General features: G+C 36.1%; 1 protein-coding gene across 7 annotated transcripts in view; it reads right to left on the bottom strand.

Annotated features, from left to right (window-relative positions):
- The window catches only part of HDAC9 (histone deacetylase 9), a 914,075-nt gene that overhangs the window by 337,279 nt on the left and 557,548 nt on the right, over positions 1–19,248 (bottom strand). For all 7 annotated transcript variants that reach the window (XM_055272501.2, XM_063637042.1, XM_055272504.2 and 4 more), the window contains 3 exons: positions 18,936–19,058; positions 15,721–15,934; positions 15,021–15,238 (listed from right to left, as the gene is read on the bottom strand). In XM_055272501.2, coding sequence (XP_055128476.1) covers positions 15,021–15,238; positions 15,721–15,934; positions 18,936–19,058 — 555 coding nt within the window. The remainder of the gene's footprint in view (positions 1–15,020; positions 15,239–15,720; positions 15,935–18,935; positions 19,059–19,248) is intronic.

Consider the following 19,248-nt stretch of genomic DNA (forward strand, 5'->3'; position numbering starts at 1 on the left):
ACAAATTACGATCATGCTGAGTGTTCTCCAAATTCATGACTACACCCTCCAATGGGGTCTCAGTGCTGCCTGGCAACCCTATTCCACTTTTCTAGTTAATTTACTCTCACTGTCTCATACTACCTCCTCTCCCTTTAAATCTCTAACATTCTCCCCTTTTCCTCACTCCCTGCTGATACCTTTGCTTCTCATTTCATTGAGAAAATGGAAGCATCAGAAGAGAAATTCAGCCTCCTGCTACCAGCACATTTATTAAGCAATCCCATCCACCCCTCCTGCTGTTGCAATGAATGAAATGTCTGCACTCCCATCTCAGTCAACCCCTTGGCTTACACTCTGGATCCCTTCCACTCCTACAATTATCCACTGTGTCCTCCATCACACAGATCCCCTCTCTGCTGGAATGCTCTCACTAGTACTCTTTCAGCAATATCATCCATCTTAAATAAAACTTTCCTTGACCTCCTCCCCCACCCACACCATTACATACCTCCCTTCACAATAAAATTCCTTGAGTTATCGCTCTTCAGTGTCTTCATTTCTCTTTTCCCCTTGTCTTTCGAATACAGCCAACTAGGCTTTCCTCCACACCATTTAACCAAAATCTCTAGTTAAGGTCAATAATGACTGCAATGATGCCAAATCCAGTGGCCATTTAAATATGATATTAATAGATGGCAGCAAACGTGAAACATTTTAGAAAGGGAAATAAGACAAAAATCATAGCATTTTTCAAAATAAGAGACTGTTATTACCATTGTAGCCAAAGACCAGACAAACTGAGAGTTAATTTACTAGAATATTATTTCCCATAGTTAGCAAGTTAAAGAAAATCTCTAATATTAACAAACCCCTGAGTTTTCATGGAACGTATCATATGTACATTTTAACAGAAGACCTTCTGAAATCTGACCTGTGAAGTCACTGAAGTACCCAGAAATCCATTGTTCAGTCCATTAATCAAATCTGGTCAGTATTTACAACCTCACTGACACAGATATGCATATGACAGTATATATAACAATTTTTGACATGCAATACAGAAATAATTATATTTGTTCCAGTCAGTTTCTTTGGCTTCATCTACACTTTTGATGTACCAAAGGAAACGTGGGGAAGAAAAAAGCCAGAATAAATAATGTTGTGATCACTTGGCAAGAAGAACAAATGGTAAAATTATCTTTTTCCAAGAGCAGAATTCCTTCATGGTTTGTAAAAGAAATGTTTCTTGACATAAAACAGTAACTTCTGAGTAGAAAACGTATAGATATAAAATGCTGGACTTGAAAATCTTTTAATAACATTCTTAAAAACCCTTATTTTTTAAAGAAGGAATCTCATGCCCAAAAAAGACAAGTCATCTCTAAGATTGTAAGATATGAATTTGATTTAAAAAAAAAGAGTAGAAACCTAGAACTTTTTATACCGTTCTACTCCATATTTTGCTCTGAAATAGTTATATATTCTGATGACAACTGGATTAATAGGGGCAGTTCCAATCTCTCCCCTGAGCTCCAAACTTGCATAGTTAGATGCGTAACTTCTTTTCTTAGATCTAGAATATCTAATAGACATCATAAACATTAAATACCTCAGAAATAACCTTTATTCCCATCTAACCCAATTGTATTGATCACCCAATCTTTCTCATTTGAGTAAACAGCTTTACCCAACTGCACAAGCCAAATATTTGGGATTTATCCTTGTTTCTCTATCACTCATATTTTTCATTTAATTTGTGAGCAAGCCCTGGCAATTCAACCTCCAAAAATAAAGCCTTTACCTTGACATGTTTCTCCACTTCTGCTGCTACCACTGTGCTCCTAAATACCATCATTTTCACCCTAAACTACCCAAAGGCCCTACTCTGGGCTCCCTGATTGCCCTCTTGGCCCTCAACAGTACAATCTCTTACAGTAGCTCTAATAATTATTTTTAAAATATAATTTAGGTAACATTAATTCTCCGCTTAGAATCCCCCACTGACTTCCTATTATGCTTATAATAAAATTCAAACCTCTTACCATGGTCCACAGACTTTCAACAACCTGGCACCACCGACTTCTCTGACCTTAGTTGGGATCTTGTTCTCTCTTTTTCACATGCTCCAGCTACCCTGGCCTCTGGCTGCCCCGTGAATAAAAACGTGCAGAGTTTGTTCGCCCACAAGGCCTGAGTCTATGCTGTGCTCTCTCTACTCCCTCAAATCTTTACATGCCTGACTGGCTCCTTCTTATCATATTTTACCTCTGTTATTATCTCATTAATATATTTTCTTTAGAGTCCTTATTGTTGTCTGGCATCATAGTGCTATCTTTGTTTACAATATAGTTATCTCCCAGACTATAATATAAATCTCATAGGGCATGAGCTTTATGTTTTTCATCATTTTATATCCCAGTACCTAATACATTGAATAACACCTCGTTGGAGCTTCATAAGTTTCTGAAAACATTATTAATGCTTAGTAACATGCTTTGACACTTTTTCTCCTATATTACAAAACAAAGTCAATGTCTAAAGGAGCAATAACCACCCATTTTTCATCTTCTCTGGAATAAAATATGCTCTTTGTAAAGATTCACAAAATACAAAAAAGACAAATGGGACATCCGGTGCCAGTGTTGCAAAATATAAATGCAGAAAGGGAGTTAATCTACACTTCTTATTTTATTTTAGGTATCTGACTAAGGCTGTTTTTGTTTAAGCAGTCAAATTTGTCACAGTGGAAAAATTTTCAATTAACTTCAGCAAGAAAATTTACAAACAAAAGTCACAGAGAAATTCTTGCCTGCCAGATTTGAATTATTTCCTATAAAAGTTACTTGGTGCTATTTGTAAATTTCCAACTATTTACTAGGAAAATGAGTATTTGGAATTTCTTGTTTTCTATGTGTTTCTCAACTACAAATATGACCACGGCAAAGCTGGTACAGGCTAACTCTTTTGTAATTTGTACTGTCACTGAGTGGCCCCAGATGTAGTGAGGAGATGTCTGCTTACTCTCAGTGGGGTGGCAGGGTCTCTCTTTGGTTGAACATCTGGAGGTGATCCCCTAGCAAAGTCGAGCTGTTGCCTTGCTGGCTAGAAAACAGAAGACGAAACATCTGTGGGACAGATAAATGTGCAAGCCTGTGTGAATCTCTGCTGAGGCCTCATCTGTAAAACACACTGTGTGCCACTCGTCTGACACCAGGTGAGTTACTTCGGTGGGGAACCCAGCAGAGATGAAGAAGAGGGCAGCTGCACAGCTTCTCCTTTGCCTTTTGTCTGTGCTCGTACTCATCTGTCAGGCTGTCTCTCTATCTATTCTCTGTGCTACTGTACAGCAATTGGGCCAAATGCTAAGCATGCCACGGGCAGCCTATGACCATTCTGAGTTTGTAACACACACACACTTATATATACTCAAACAGATGTTCTGTGTGCCAGATACCATGGTAATGTATCCAAATTTTGAATGTCTTCAAGGATTACAACTAAACTTCAATTCTTATCAATCCCTGCTCAGGTCATAATTATAGCAAATCCTTAATTTCAGAATCTCACATTCCATGTTTAACATCATATATTCTATTGGCACATGATGAAAAATTCATTAAATAATAATTAAAGACTGTCACTAATGTTTACGTGTTAGCACTTTAAGTTCACCTCTGTGTAAATTATATAACTTGATACAAGTCTGTAAGTCACTATAAGCATATGTACTTTTAAATAAAATATGCTTAAATTCTATAATTTTAATGTTTCCCATAGAAATCCTTTGCATCCCAACAAATATCTTCAGATACAAAATATCAACTAAGAACAGGATCATATAAAGAATAAATCTGTTCTTCACAGACATCTGATTTTCTGACATTGTCAACATACCATTAAATACAAGTGTTTGAATATGATTATTAAACTATGCAAAGTGGCCTTCAATACAACTCATCACTTTCTTATTTTGCCTCAGATTTTAAGACAGATTGTACTTGGGGAATGGCAATAGCACAAGTTGTTATTGTTGTTGTTTTTTATTTTTTTTTCTTTTAAGTAAATGTAATATTCTTCCTTTGGAAAATAAAACCTTTCCCTTAAGCTCCAAGGAAACTAGATTTAAAAATAATGTTAAAATTCTGTTTCAATTCACAAATAGATTAGGTATGGACCAACTGTTCTCAAAAGCAACATGCAGAGCTTGGAGGGCTTTCAAATTGAGAGGTCTACTTGGAGTAGAACTCCAACCTCAAGCCAAAATAATACTCCATGTCATTTTGCTTCTGTGCATTTTAGGGAAGTAATCAGATGAACCAAAATTAAATAACAAGAGAAGAAAGATTTTCTAAATATTCATTCATTATTCACACAAATTGAAGTCTAAACTGAAAAATACCATTTCTAAGCAATATTAAAGAGTTTCAAAATTAATCTAAGAATCAACTGAATTTTTAATAAATGCTGCTTTATCTTTTTAACTCTAAATGATTGTCCAAAACAATGCCTGCAATTAAATTTTTTTTTTCCTCTGGTTCTCAAAACTTCCTAATATTTCAGTAACTTCAGTAACTGTTCCCTTCTGGGAAGGAAACTAAAGGTTTGTTCCAACTAGTTTGAGAACATTGCCCACCCATTTTTTCAATCTTCCAACAATTTTTTATTCAGCGTTTACTATGTGCCAGGCCTCAGGAAAAGAACGGTCAATCAAGCAAGATCCCATCACACAGTAGGGGAGGCAGAAAATTAGCAACTGAAAAATGAAACTTGAAGTGATAGGGAACAATGAAGGAATGGGTGAGCAGGTGGGTGTACATGTTTACTCTCGTTTGAATGGGCAATAAAGACTGCTCTCAATAGATGAGGTTTGAGCTGAGACAGACCCCAAAACACAATTAAACCATGAGAAGAGGTGGAGGTTGAGCCTTCCACACAAAACAGTGGCTAGCGCAACTCCTGGAGGTGGAAGGAGATTCCCCAAAGATAAGAGAGGGGGCCAGTATGGCTGGAGGCTAGAGAGAGAGGGAAGGGAGGAGATGATGAAGGCAAGCGGAGGAGGCAAGAATCAGATCATGACAGCCTTGTAGGCCATGTAAAAGTGTTTGGATTTTTTTTTTTTTTTTATGCTTTAGGTTTTAGGGTACATGTGCACAATGTGCAGGTTTGTTACATATGTATCCATGTGCCACGTTTATTTCCTGCACCCATTAACTCGTCATTTAGCATTAGGTATATCTCCTAATGCTGTCCCTCCCCCCTCCCCCAACCCCACAACAGTCCCTGGGGTGTGATATTCCCCTTCCTGTGTCCATGAGTTCTCATTGTTCAATTCCCACCTATGAGTGAGAACATGTGGTGTTTGGTTTTTTGTCCTTGCGATAGTTTACTGAGAATGATGTTTTCCAGTTTCATCCATGTCCCTACAAAGGATATGAACTCATCATTTTTTATGGCTGCATAGTATTCCATGGTGTATATGTGCCACATTTTCTTAATCCAGCCTATCATTGTTGGACATTTGGGTTGGTTCCAACTCTTTGCTATTGTGAATAGTGCCGCAATAAACATACGTGTGCATGTGTCTTTATAGCAGCATGATTTATAGTCCTTTGAGTATATACCCAGTAATGGGATGGCTGGGTCAAATGGTATTTCTAGTTCTAGATCCCTGAGGAATCGCCACACTGACTTCCACAATGGTTGAACTAGTTTACAGTCCCACCAACAGTGTAAAAGTGTTCCTATTTCTCCACATCCTCTCCAGCACTTGTTGTTTCCTGATTTTTTAATGATGGCCATTCTAACTGGTGTGAGATGGTATCTCATTGTGGTTTTGATTTGCATTTCTCTGATGGCCAGTGATGATGAGCATTTCTTCATGTGTTTTTTGGCTGCATAAGTGTTTGGATTTTATCCTGCAAACAAGAGGGAGCAAGTAAGGTGTTTTAACCATAACATGATTTGATTTGCATTTAGAAATGATCATTCTGTCTGCTATGGAAGACTGGATTTAGGGAGGCAAAAGTAGAAAGAGGAAGACTGAATTTTCAAAACATACAATCCTCAGCAAGAGTGTGGAATTCTTAACCAAGATTTATTGGTGGGGGTTGGGGCAGTGTTCTTAACTAGGACACAAATAAGCAGTTTTCCCTTCTTTTATAGCACTGCATAATTTTATGTCCTTTAAAAAATTACCTAATAGGATTTTTTCCCTGATAATCTTTAGGATCCTTCAGGTGACAGTATACTTTCTGCCCAAGTTTTCCTCCTTTTCTCTTTAAGAGTAGAAAATAGAGGCACAGTGTGGAAAGCCATCCTTATTTTCTTTGCTAATGATTGATGGTTTGGGAATGGGTCTCAAAACAGACAAAATCTCACACCAGTGAATCACTCTCTCCCTACTCATAAACATCTCCCTTTTCCCCATTGACCAGTTCCTGACTTTGGTAAACTGGAAAGCAGGGTAAACCCAGTTAAACACAGTGACCGACAAAGGAAACAATCAGCAAAGTGAAGCTAAAACCCACAGGTTGGGAGAAAATGTTTGCAAATTACCCCTCTGACAAGGGATTAATAACCAGGATATATATGGAACCCAAATAACAGGAAAAAAAATCTAATAATCTGATTTTAAAATGGACAAAAGATCTGAATGGACACTTCTCAAAAGACATACAAATGGCCAACACTATATGAAAAAATGTTGAACATCATTAACCATCAGATAAATGAAAATCAAAATTACAATGAGACATCATCTCACCCCAGTTAAAATGCTTTTATCCAAAAGATGGACAGTAATGAATGCAGGTGAGCATGTGGAGCAAGGGGAACCCTCGTACACTGTTGGTGGGAATGTAAATTAGTACAGCCACTATGGAGAATAGTCTGGAGGTTCCTCAAGAAACTAAAAATAGAGCTACCATATGATCCAGCAATCCTACTGCTAGGCATATACCTAAAAGAAAGGAAATCAGTATATCAAAGAGATATCTGCACTCCTGTGTTTGTCACAGCACTGTCCACAATAGCTAAGATCTGGAAGAATATAAATACTGTATAAGATTTTAGTGATGCTTATCATGTTTACAAAGCACTTGCAGATATGTTCTTTCAAGTAATCCTCACTGTAAACCTCAAAACTTTGCAGTTTATGGAATTATTAAACAAAAGGTTGAATATCTTGACCAATATTGCAAAACAAATAATTGTGCAAGACCTCAGAAACTTCTCTTGAAAAATCTATCAAGATGATAGATTTTGCAATTCATGTGAGCTATGCATTTGATAGAATCATATTTGATTATAATGATCTGTTTACAGGTCTTTGAGCCACTCAAGGGAAAGAATATGGCTTCTTTATTTTCATTTCCAGAATGAAGTGTAATGGTTGTTAGTAGATAAGTCTTTGTGGAACATCGTCAATTATTCCATGACTGGTGACTGTTGTAGTTTATATTGCTAGCTGATACAACTAGGTTAATAGCAAGAGAGCAGCAGTACATTTAGGATATGAGAGCATAGATCTGGCCACAATTCTGCCTGCAGGAAGAGGAATACTCTAGACCAGATGACATTTCAGGGTCACTGTAGTTCCTCAGATTTCATAAGTAGTTAGAGGAAGAGCTGAAAGATACAGGAAAAAACGAACTAATACCAGGAGCTTGCAAGTTACCAAAACATGCAAAAAAAAAAAAAAAGACTGCTACCCACTGGCAGTTTTCATGTCTACAAATCACTTAACTATATTAAAAATTCCTTAGCAAGACCTAATTTTTTCATTCTGTCACATGAAACTACTTGTCAAGGTTGGGAAACAACCAAATTATTTAGCTTCCCTTTCCTTTTGAACTGCCTGGAATCAACATCAATCAAACAATTCACGTGGTTTAATTCCCCAGATATTTTTTTTCCCCTGTTTTCTTACCTCATAGTCATGTCCAACTATGGTTTTTCTCATTCAATAAAAGCGTCTCTGACTAGATTAACAGTGCAGAGTGAAAAGGAAAGGTCTAGGTCCCTTCCCTTGGTCTCCAAGTTATGAAAGCAGCACTGGGAATGTTTATGAATGCTGCACATTAATCCACTGAAATGGTCATTTTGTTTCTTTTCCAAACACAGGATTTCATCACATCTAATAATAAAGCAACAAGCCACTTTCTGTATATTAGAAACCATCAACTTGCAATTATATAGTGAAATACATCTATATGAATTCCTTGTGATGATATAAGCTGGTATTGTATAAGTGGATTTTTTTTGGAGACCACTATGTATTTAAAAGAATCGATTTATATTGGGCCAATTATCTCAGAATAACATCGATTTAAGGGTAAAGTCAAAGATTCTTTTATAAACTTCTATAGATACATAAATAATCTAGAAGGTTTTTTACTGTTATAAAATTAAGACTGCCTTTCAATGCTTGCTAAGGTTTTTGGACATACTATCCATGTAATGGGCAAAATGTAATCCTAAATTGGTGATTAAAAGGCCCTGCATGGAAACAAGCTGTCAAATGGATGGAAAGAAATTAAACCTGACAACAGTAATGCCTACTTTCCTAAATGAAAGCCCAGTTCCAGTTTCTACTCATCCATTTTTCAAAACATAAAACAAGGCATTTTCCAACCACCCATAGATGAGATGCCAACATTTGCATTTCAGTTGAACCTGATGAAGTCAGTAACTTCCAGCTTCAGGCTTGCCCAGAAATTCTGAGAGAAGATGTTTCTCCAATCTAAAACAATGGCAATGTGACAACATGCGAGAAAGGAATGAAATGTGGCCTGGCTGTAGTTGGCTCTGTACTGCATTCACTCTGCACCATTTGGAAAGCCTTATAATCCAACAGGATATCTGAATGTCTCACCGTCAGGTCCACATGCAAAGACTGCCAAGTGAGTAACTTGAAGGAGGGCAATGTGGGGAAAGTTGGGAGGCAGGGCTGGGAAAGGGGATTTCTTCATCGTGGCAAATCTAAACCAGTACAAAAGAAAAATAAGATCACCCTATTTTTTTAAATGTTTGTTTGCCTTGTTTTTAATTGTGAATTTCCTACTTTTAGACAAAAATAAAATTAGGAAAAGCCGGTTTCCTGCTTGGTCATAAAACAAGACTGTAATCATAAGCACAAATGGTTAAGGACAGGCTTTTGTGTCATACAACCTATGTCAAGATTTCAGCTCTGCACTAGCCCTGCCACCTTGCTCAATCTACTTCAGCCCTGTAAAATTAATTTTCTTGAACTAAGAGTGAGTTGTTAAGGTTGAAGGGATGATAGATGTAAGAATTCTGGTATGGAGTCCAGCTCATAGTAGATCCTCCATATAAAAGTGAGCTGATAGTTTTTAAATGACCCTACCCTAAGGTATCTATGGAGAAGGTGCTGAAAAGATGCACAGTGCCTAGAATAAGGGGAGAAAGAGGTACACTAGAAGAAATAGGTGCAGCAAAAAGTCAAAAGTGGGTAAATGGCCCTTGTGTAATTATACTTAACATTTAATTTGCTTACAATTAAGCCACAGATAGAATTACATTAGAATACAGCAAATATAAAGTGTCTGTTTGAGAATATGAAGTATAACTTTAAAAAATGTAAACTTTTGGAATATACACACATGTAAAGAATTGTTCTTCTAATTAATCTCCTTCTCAACATACATACTTTTTTCAATAGTGCACAGAATAGTTCTACATTATAACTGCCTTCAGGGACACTTTACAAGGCAACACATTAACACACACACAGGCATGCATGCTGTTTGTATGTGACCACAAGCATGAAAGAATATACACTCTTAGGTTGCCATGGATGGATGGTTGGGGACAGGCACTGGGTATAAATCAAGAGGATTTCAGAGAATACATAACATTTATGTTAGAAAATTATGTCAAAAAAGGAATAAAACAGATACTACTCAAATAAACAGTCAAATTCTCTTCCAAAAGCTAATGAAAGCTCCGCATTTGCTCAGATCCAGCATTTGAGCATAATTATATTCATGCCTTGCTTGTCAGAACATAACATCTACCTGTTTTAATAAGGGCAACACAGGACATCTGCTTGACCTCACATTTACTGGTCTTGTCTTAGATATATTTTTATTATGATAAAATAGCACTCATGTCAAAATGCCTAAGTATCACAGTAATAAATATATAATAAATACTTATATCTAGACCGAACCTTGGCATATATAAGATATCATCTCATAATTTATGTAAGTTTTTAAAAAAGTCTTGGCTGATAGCCAGTCATAGGAATGCACAAGATATTTATCACAGAGCATATAAGAAAGAAAGAGAAAAAAAGGAAGAAAGCAAGAGAACAAGCGAGCAAGCAAGAAAGAAAAAAAAAGAAAGGGGGTGAGATATAATAAGAACAAGATAATCCAGAGAAGTAATTAACTCAAGTTTTATTTCCTTAAAGATATCAGTTTTCTTTCTCATGTCTCCTTTCCTAATACTTAACACACTGTATTACTGTTTTTGTTTGTTTGTTTGTTTGTTTGTTTTGAGATGGAGTTTCGCTCTTGTGGCCCAGGTTTGGAGCACCATGGCAGGATCTCGGCTCACTGCAACCTCTGCCTCCTGGGTTCAAGCGATTCTCCTGCCTCAGCCTCCTGAGTAGCTGGGATTACAGGCATACACCACCACGCCCAGCTAATTTTCTGTATTTTTAGCAGAGATGGGGTTTCTCCATGTTGGTCAGGCTAGTCTCGAACTCCCCACCTCAGCTTATCCACCCACCTCGGCCTTCCAGAGTGCTGGGATTACAGACGTGAGCCACTGCACTCGGCCTGTATTACTGTTTATTTGAATGATTCACTCCCCGCTCCCCATCCTATAAGCTCCATGAGGACACTGAAGGTTGTTTTCGTAGTGCTTAAAACTGTGTCTGCACACAGTATTTAATGATTTGTTTAATGTACCCATACATAGATTAATAATTTATTAAAGTAAGTACTAAACAAAGTATAAATTTTCTTAAAATTTCTGCTCTTATGGATTTAATTGAATGAATATGAAAAACAGATATTAATAAAGATATTAATATTCTAGTCAAAATAGAGACTGTTAGGCATGAATCAGTGCAATTCTATTAATACTATAACAGAGAAATAAAGAATAATGTCAAGGGGATGCGGCATGGCAGAGATCTATGTCAAATTACCTCACAACAAAAATGCCTGAAGAGATTTTGAAAAATTTCTATACATCATTCAAATAGTGAAGTGACCAGAGATTTGCCCTTTTATTTTTTAGGCAGTGCTTAGAATACTTCTTTAAAATCATCAATATGTCTTATGTATTCTGTTTTAATCAATCACAGTTTTATTTCACCAGAAAAAAATCCTGTGGTAATACTTAAACTTGAAATGGGCCCAGGAGAAAATTACCAATACCTTATTACTTTTTGTTTGTTATTTTGTATTTGAGGGAAGTTCTACTTTAGAAACTCTTTTTTCCTCCGATGAGAAAAGCAAGGTGTACTGGCAAAAGCATCAGTCTTCCCTTGATGCTGGTATAAAGAAACTCTTGATTTTTTGAAAAGGTTCTTCCATGGTATTGGGGAAAAATGATATAAATGAATGTGCAATGACATCATTGCACAAAATATTAATACCATATATTAGCAATAGAAATTGTTTAATGCATTTCTGATTGTAAAATGTCTCAGAAAACAAAAGATCAAATGTTGTAAGCCCTGATTTCCTTATGATTAAACTTCTCAAAACAGTTTCAGTGAAAAATAGAATATTCAAACTCATGAGCAGAGATAAATCATTCTGACAGGGTTTCCTCTCCAGCCCAGCACTCTCCTTTCTGACTTTCCCCATTATTTACTGGCAGATATAACAGTATAAATACTATATAAGCCCATTCCAGGGATGTTTCTGCTAAGCCCTTGAACACTTACACCATAACTATAAGAGGCAAATAATCTTAGGACAAACAAATATCCCACAAATATCTTGAATATGATATTAAAGTATAAGGCAACAGGTAGGTAAATTATTTTGTATGATTAATAACAGTTACATTATGTAGTTACACTGAACGTGAATATTTTATAAACACATTAAAATAATAGCAAGATATGAAAAACTCTTTCAGATTTAATAAGTCAATCATTGCATCAGCTATGCCCCTAAAACTATAGATTTGTTTCTAATTCTTCTGAAGATTATTAGTAATTCAAACACATTACTACAAATTTTATACCAGGAAGCCCATCATATTTAATCTGATACAGGTTTAGAAATAATCCTACTTATATTTTTTTGTTCCCACTTCATTTTTTGTTTCTCTAAATTCCTCAAAAAAGAATCATAAAAAGGAAATAAAAGAAGACATATTTAAATATGTCATTTGTATTTCGACATCTTCATGCGTGCCTGTATTTCCTGCTATAAGTATCTCAAGAGTAAGGACCATCGCTTTAGTTTGAATGGGTTTCATAAAGGTTCATCCATGGAAATGGGGAAAAATGACAAAATTTCTGTGGTGATTTCTTACTAATGGGCATTCTAAATGGTTAAATCAAGTATGTAGCAATATATTATACAGAAACATGTTAGCTTTGGGCATCTAGGTTATGAATCTGACCCAATGTGTAATAAATATCCTTGTCACCTCATGGAAGCAGGTGAACACTAGCCATTCACTTCTTAAGGGTTCTATTGTGAATATTTCAGAATAGGACACGGGTTTGATATTTTCTTTAATAAGCTTCCTCTCTGTCCCCTCAGACAACTGAGGGCAGGTAAAATATTTTCAAAATCTGGAGAATAACCAACATGCCTATGCCAACTTGATTAAACATATGGAATACATACTTGGAGAAAAGCCAACTGGCGACCTGCTTGAGTCATCTAAACACCCAAGCTGAGAGAGGTTAACACATAAAGATCAGCTTTGGACTTTGAAGTTTTCTGGTCTTCATTTTGCCTAATTAAGACAAGATTTAATAATCAAACCACTGTACAAACATGTACCTAAAAGTATAGGTTTGTTTCTAATTTTGGAAAGAATTCTTAACAGATTCAAAGGAATCAGCTCCACATGGGAAAAGCTCTCTGATAAGATTTGCTTTTCTCATTGCTAAAATGCAAATGCCTGCTTTCCATCTGAGTTTTATCCAGTGTGACTGAGGTTAGCATTCGCCTGTCAAAATCTCGAGTTTGATACTGAAAAGGAAAGATTCTGATACTAGCATACCATCTGAATCTGAAACAGTGGCAATTAGTTAATAAAAAACTGTATTCCAAAGTATTCTTAAAGGTATTCATAGAAACCATTTGTAGATGGCAATTTCAAAGGGAGTAATTTACCTATTTTTCCATAGTGCAATATATACATCCATGTGTTTCTAGGAAATAGAACCAAGCATGGCAGAAAAGTCTATCTACTATCTAATATTGGTTTTATAAACAAACGTAACTCTAGATCAAAACACTATAAGGCAAAAAATAAGATCCCTAATCTTCCCTCCCACATATATTTCTTGCACTAAACACTGGACAATTTTTCAAGAATATCTAATAATTTTAAGTTGTGCTGAAAGGCCACAAAACAAATAAACAAACCTAACTCTACCATAATATAGAAAACATATGCAGAGTCACATACAAGTCAATGAGTATTATGCCATTAGTCAGAGAAGGAAATTGGCTCTCTCCTGAAGATACTGATTTGATATAAAATAATTTGATATGGAATAATTTGCTAAATTTAGAGAAGTGCAACAGCAATAAAATAGGCATTATTTAATGACACAGAAACGGTCTGCAATGTATAGTAAAAGGTTAGAGAGAGAGTTGCCCCTGCCAGCCACCCCATCTCTAGCACCCCAATCCCACACATACTTTTGCTACTTTGAGAGTAGCAAAGGGCTAGGCTGGAAAACCTTCTGTTCAGAAGCATGGTATCCAATCCATGCTTCCTTCATGGCTCTGCCCTTGTTACAATGGAAGCCAAAAGAAGAGAAAAACTCCAGCAACACTTGCCATAAAACCAGCAAGTGATGAAGATCCCTTTCCCCTACTGCCATTAGAAAGATGATTAAGCCTCTGCCCATGGGAGTTTATTTTGTTTTGTTTTGTTTGTTTCTTACATCACAGTACAACAAAGTTATTACTAAGCCAGGTTTTAGCTATCCATTTATCAGTAAACAAAGTATCAGTTTGCAATATCATGCCTCTCATCCCTCTGTAACATAACTTGTAGATGATACAGCACAAAGGCAAGGGAATAGAATTTTAATACTCAGGACCTTAATATTTTCCAGGAATTTTCCAGGAATGAGAAGATGGTGCCTTTTTAAGCAAAGAGTAGTGGAAAAGCTGTCCAGACCAGGTTCTTTCATATCATTTTGCTTACAAACTCATAGAAAATCCTTTACTGGCCTGTCTGATATTATGCTGCAATCACTGTTTCTTTGTAGTTGCCTCAGCAGGAGAGCTCCTAAGGATGTGGTATAGTAAAGACATCCGCTGTCCATTTTAGCAACATTAAGACTTCCAGGAAGAAATGATCACAAGTTTCTGAGAAACTACTCCAAACGCTTATTGGAATGAAGTGGGGCATTCGCAAAATAAATGTAACATAGATGCATACAAGTTGCTGAGAAGTGCCTTATTGGCTAATCTTGGCCTATCTGCCATCACCTGTACAAACTTTTTGACATGTCAACGCACCACATTCAAGTCTGCCTCAAATCTTTTCTGCAACACTAAAACATGAGGCTCCACATACATATGCCCATATGGGCTTGTGTACCAAAATAGATACCTGATCATAAAAGATCTTGTGAATGTATCATCTCAATTTTGCTACAAATGTCTCATGAACATAATGGTGGTTAAAACACTGATATTGTGAGGTGTCCTTGAGCCAAGAATGCAGGCTTAGGATGATCACATCCTTTTTGCTGTGACTCCCATCAACATTCCTCTTAGATACCCATATCAGTGAAGAGATCCCCAGTTTCCAAACCGGCAGTTAGAACATTTTGACTTGGCTTGGAGACTTACTTTGTTCATGTGGATCTGCTGCTGGTATTGCTTCTGCTTCTCCAAGAATTGCTGGTGTTGCTGTTGAATGACCAGCTGAGCCAACGTGCTCTGAGGCAAAGGTGCAGACTGGGTTCGGTTCAGGGGTCTGTGACGGGGCAATTTGTGAGTACCTCTAATGCCAGGTGAAATTCTCTCTTTTGTTGCCAAGGGAGACTGAGGATGTAAGGGAACTCCACCTGAAAAAAAAAAAATACATGTATATGTGTGTATACACACACACACACACACTTACACACACACACACTCACACACACACACAAATTTTAAGAAAAGATAAGAAGCCAAAGAAAACAGATACATGGTATAAACTATAAGAAAATTAGTGAATTAGTGATACTATCAGGCAAACAACAGAAGAATAGGTCAGGTGTGGGAAGAGAGAAATGTCAAGGCATTGGACAGGTATGCATCTGACCATATGACTTGCCACAGTCTAGTCTGGTATGAATAAAGGTTAAATGAGGTGAGTCCTCCTACTCCAAGTGGATCTGAAGGAATAAATAAAGATGATAGCCTTTCCCACAGTACCAGGTATCAGGGAGACTTTTGTATAGCACTGTGGATCTCTATCAGGGTCTTGAGTAAAAGAGACATTATTCTGGGTCACTAATAAAATAAAACCCTAAAATGACCCACAAACGGTGCCATAATGAATTACCAGCTACAAGAAGCTTTTGCTGTCGCATTTGTTCTTTCAATAATAAATGCTGCAGGAGAGCCTGGTGGCTGCTGTTGGGTGGCTTTCCCTCTAAAGTAACATGAGGATGGCTGGAAGATGCCGGGATGCTGCCCCCATACTGCCCAGGCAGAGGAACACCTTGCCTAAGCGTCTGCGTCTCACACTTCTGCTTTTCTTTGAGTGAATTCGAAGCCTGTGTTGAGAAATAACAAAGATGTTAATCCTCTTTCATCCATGTGGGTCACTGGGTCTCTAAATCATTAGACAAGTTTCCTATGCTGTAGCTTCCCAAAACAAAAGCCACATCTTACCCAATGGCTGAGTAGGGAAAATGGACTTTTTAAACTAACACAATTCAAAAAAGAAGGAATAAAAATAGGGTTGGAGCACTGAAGACAATTTAATATTGTCATTGTATTGAACATGAAAGTTTTTAAAATTAAAATCAGAAGTGATGCTACATACACAATTTTAGGTGGAAAGAATAAATTCAAAAGATCTATTGTACATGATGATGACTACGGTTAATATATTGTACATGTGAAAATTTCTCAGAGAATAGATTTTCACCAAAAAAAATAAGTATGTGAGACAATGCATATGTTAATTAGCTTAAGTCACTCCACAATGTATACATATATCAAATCATTATGTTGTAAACCACAAATATATGTACCTTTTATATGTCAATTAAAAAAACAAAAAATGCTTATTTCAGGCTTAATAAGTGGAAAGTACATTTCTAAAATATTTTATACACTGTTTAAGTTAAAGGCATACTGGAGAGGTAAAATTTATTCAAACACTATATCATGGGGATTAAGAAGCTGGAGATAAGATGGACTGTAATTTTGGAGCTGCAAGCAAAAGGAACAATTTACCCTTTCTCTAAATGGCTTCTAATAATTTCACGGAGCTGTAAGTGTCCAATGTTTAATTTTTTAAATTAAATTCTTAAAATAACCCAATGAAAGGAGGTAAAAATATGCAGAAATTTGATTTAAACATTTTATATTAATTCATAACAGATACCCAAATCTCTAAATATTGAAAATGACACTCTAGATATTTCGTATAATAAACTACAAGTGAAATAAGATATCAAATAAAAATGCTATTAAGAACTTGAAATGTATGATAACACAGTAATAAGGCAATAATAATTATATCATCAATAGCAATAATGAGTTATCCTATTCAAAGGATTTAATGAATGGTGGTCATTTTGCTATTACAAAAGCAGGGCTCTAATACCTCAAAATTATGTGGCATGTTTCTTTTCAAAACTCATGTTTCATCTTTCAAAATTGCTGTGCACCAGGGAGGCGAAGCAATTTTCAGCGTTGGAGAAACTGAAGGACAAAGAGGTAAGTGGTTTGTCTGAGTCACAGAGCAAGTCAATGCAATGTTTAATCTAGAAGTGATTCCTTGTCCTGGCCTCCTTTCCTTAAAATTTCCCAGTATTCAGTGGAGAAATGGAATACTACAGATCCCGTTGGCAAAGCAATGCTAAACTTGAAAAATTAATTGTGATGGCCTCATCCACACCAAAATGGAAGCAAAGAAAAATGAAACTTTAATCCAAACCACATTGGTTTATTCATCCAATGGTACCAAATCATATTACCTCTGAAACATTAAATGGTCTGGCTTTAGTACTGGGTCCTTTGGGAAAAAATTTTCCCTGACCACATTAAAAGTGGTACATGTGTGAGTTATTCAGAGGAGTGGCTTAGAACATACAAAAATAAGTAAAAATAAAATGCCTATTCATGTGTCATAAGAAGTTTTTGGGTTGGTATTTACTTATCATTAGAAGAGACAGAAAATAGAGAAGGAAAAATAATTTTTAATTAGTGATAACTGTAAAATATTATCCATGAATATTTATTTTTAGTTTCATTCCTAATTCCTTTTTGTTTTTCATTTCATTTACAAATGTTTCATGTAGAATTTTAAGAGCATAGCTGAATTCAGTATTTTCAATGCTTTCTTTTATAATCTCCAGATATAAGACAACATCCAAATTTTGTTTTTTCCTCATTGGTATAAGAACACAGTACCATATAAAATGACATTACAGTCTACTGACAATACCAGATATAATATCTCTTAGGTTGATTTTAAAATATGTATTGAAACTATGTATTGAACATACATATGAACTTGACACATTCAACTCAGTGGAAGACTTGAAGGTAAAGATTGGCCAAACTGGTGATGAGAGTTGGAATAAATTTCTCTCTAAACCTAATGTATCATATGACCCCTGTATACATACAATTTAATTAACTAACATTTCAGAGATGAATTATTCTGGATAAGGCCCACACATTTTTTACAACTAAAACTGACACTGTTTTAGGGAATATGCATAGAATAATTATTGCCATCTTCTGCTAGTATGACAATAACATTTCAAGTTTAGCACTGCTTTGGCAAAGAGATCTCTAGTATTCCATTTTCTCTGCTGAGTACTAGGAAATTTTAAGGCAAAGAGTCCAGAACAAGGAATCACTTCTAGACCTGCATGTAACAGTATGATACAGTGACTGCTTTCTTCCCGAAAGAGCCTATTTCAGTTGTCAGGACTTTTAAACTAATTGATTCACTTTGAATCTTCTGGGAATAGTTTAATACTTTTCTTAGAGAGTTTTTCCAGATACATATTCGCCAGTACCAGAGAGTCAGTAACTTAAATTCCCAAAATAAAGTCATTCACAAAATAAATGCTATAAGCATATGCTGCTGTGCTTTCGAAGCTGTAGCTCTCAGCACTGCCCTGGCTTGTGTTCCGGGTCTGCCACTTACTGGCTCTGTGATCTTGTGCTTTGAAACTCTCCAAGTCTCAGCTTCTCCTTCTGTAAAAACGTAGGCTGTAATCTCTGTTTCACAGGATGGCTGTGTGGAGCTATTAAAATAATATATCTGGAAAGTGCTTTTTTTTTTTAAAAGCTACAAACCATTATACAAATGTTAGTTATTATGTTTACATATGATTATGTGAACCAGGATAATTCTGATTTGAAGTAAGACTGAATGTCTTTGAACAACACAGCAAATAGCAAACAGTGAAGGAGATGCTGGCTCTGTCAAGTTTTTCTAAAGTCTAAATATATAAAACATGAAAGAGAGTTCCCCTATGGAAAGATATTGCTTAGGTTGATTTAGGCTGATGCCGTGCAATGACTTACATTGAGCTGGGATGGCACTGCGGGAAGCCCCAAGGTAATGTTGGGCAAAGAAGGAGAGGTATAAAGACTTAGCAGGTTCATGGAATCTTCATGAATTAGAATGCGTTGCTGTGAAACCATTTGCTGTTAAAAAAAGAGGAGTCTCAAAATACCACAGTATCACAAATTTTACTGTAAAATGTTCTTATTTCAGAAAATGGGTCTTACCATAATTAAGAAAAGATTTTAAGCATTTATTTTATGACTTCTGTATCCAAAAGTTATAATGTAAACTTTAAATAAAAAAGTTTCTTCTGAAGACATAGTTATAAAA

Source organism: Symphalangus syndactylus, chromosome 3 (genome assembly GCF_028878055.3).
Source record: "Symphalangus syndactylus isolate Jambi chromosome 3, NHGRI_mSymSyn1-v2.1_pri, whole genome shotgun sequence".
NCBI classification, from domain to species: Eukaryota; Metazoa; Chordata; class Mammalia; order Primates; family Hylobatidae; genus Symphalangus; species Symphalangus syndactylus.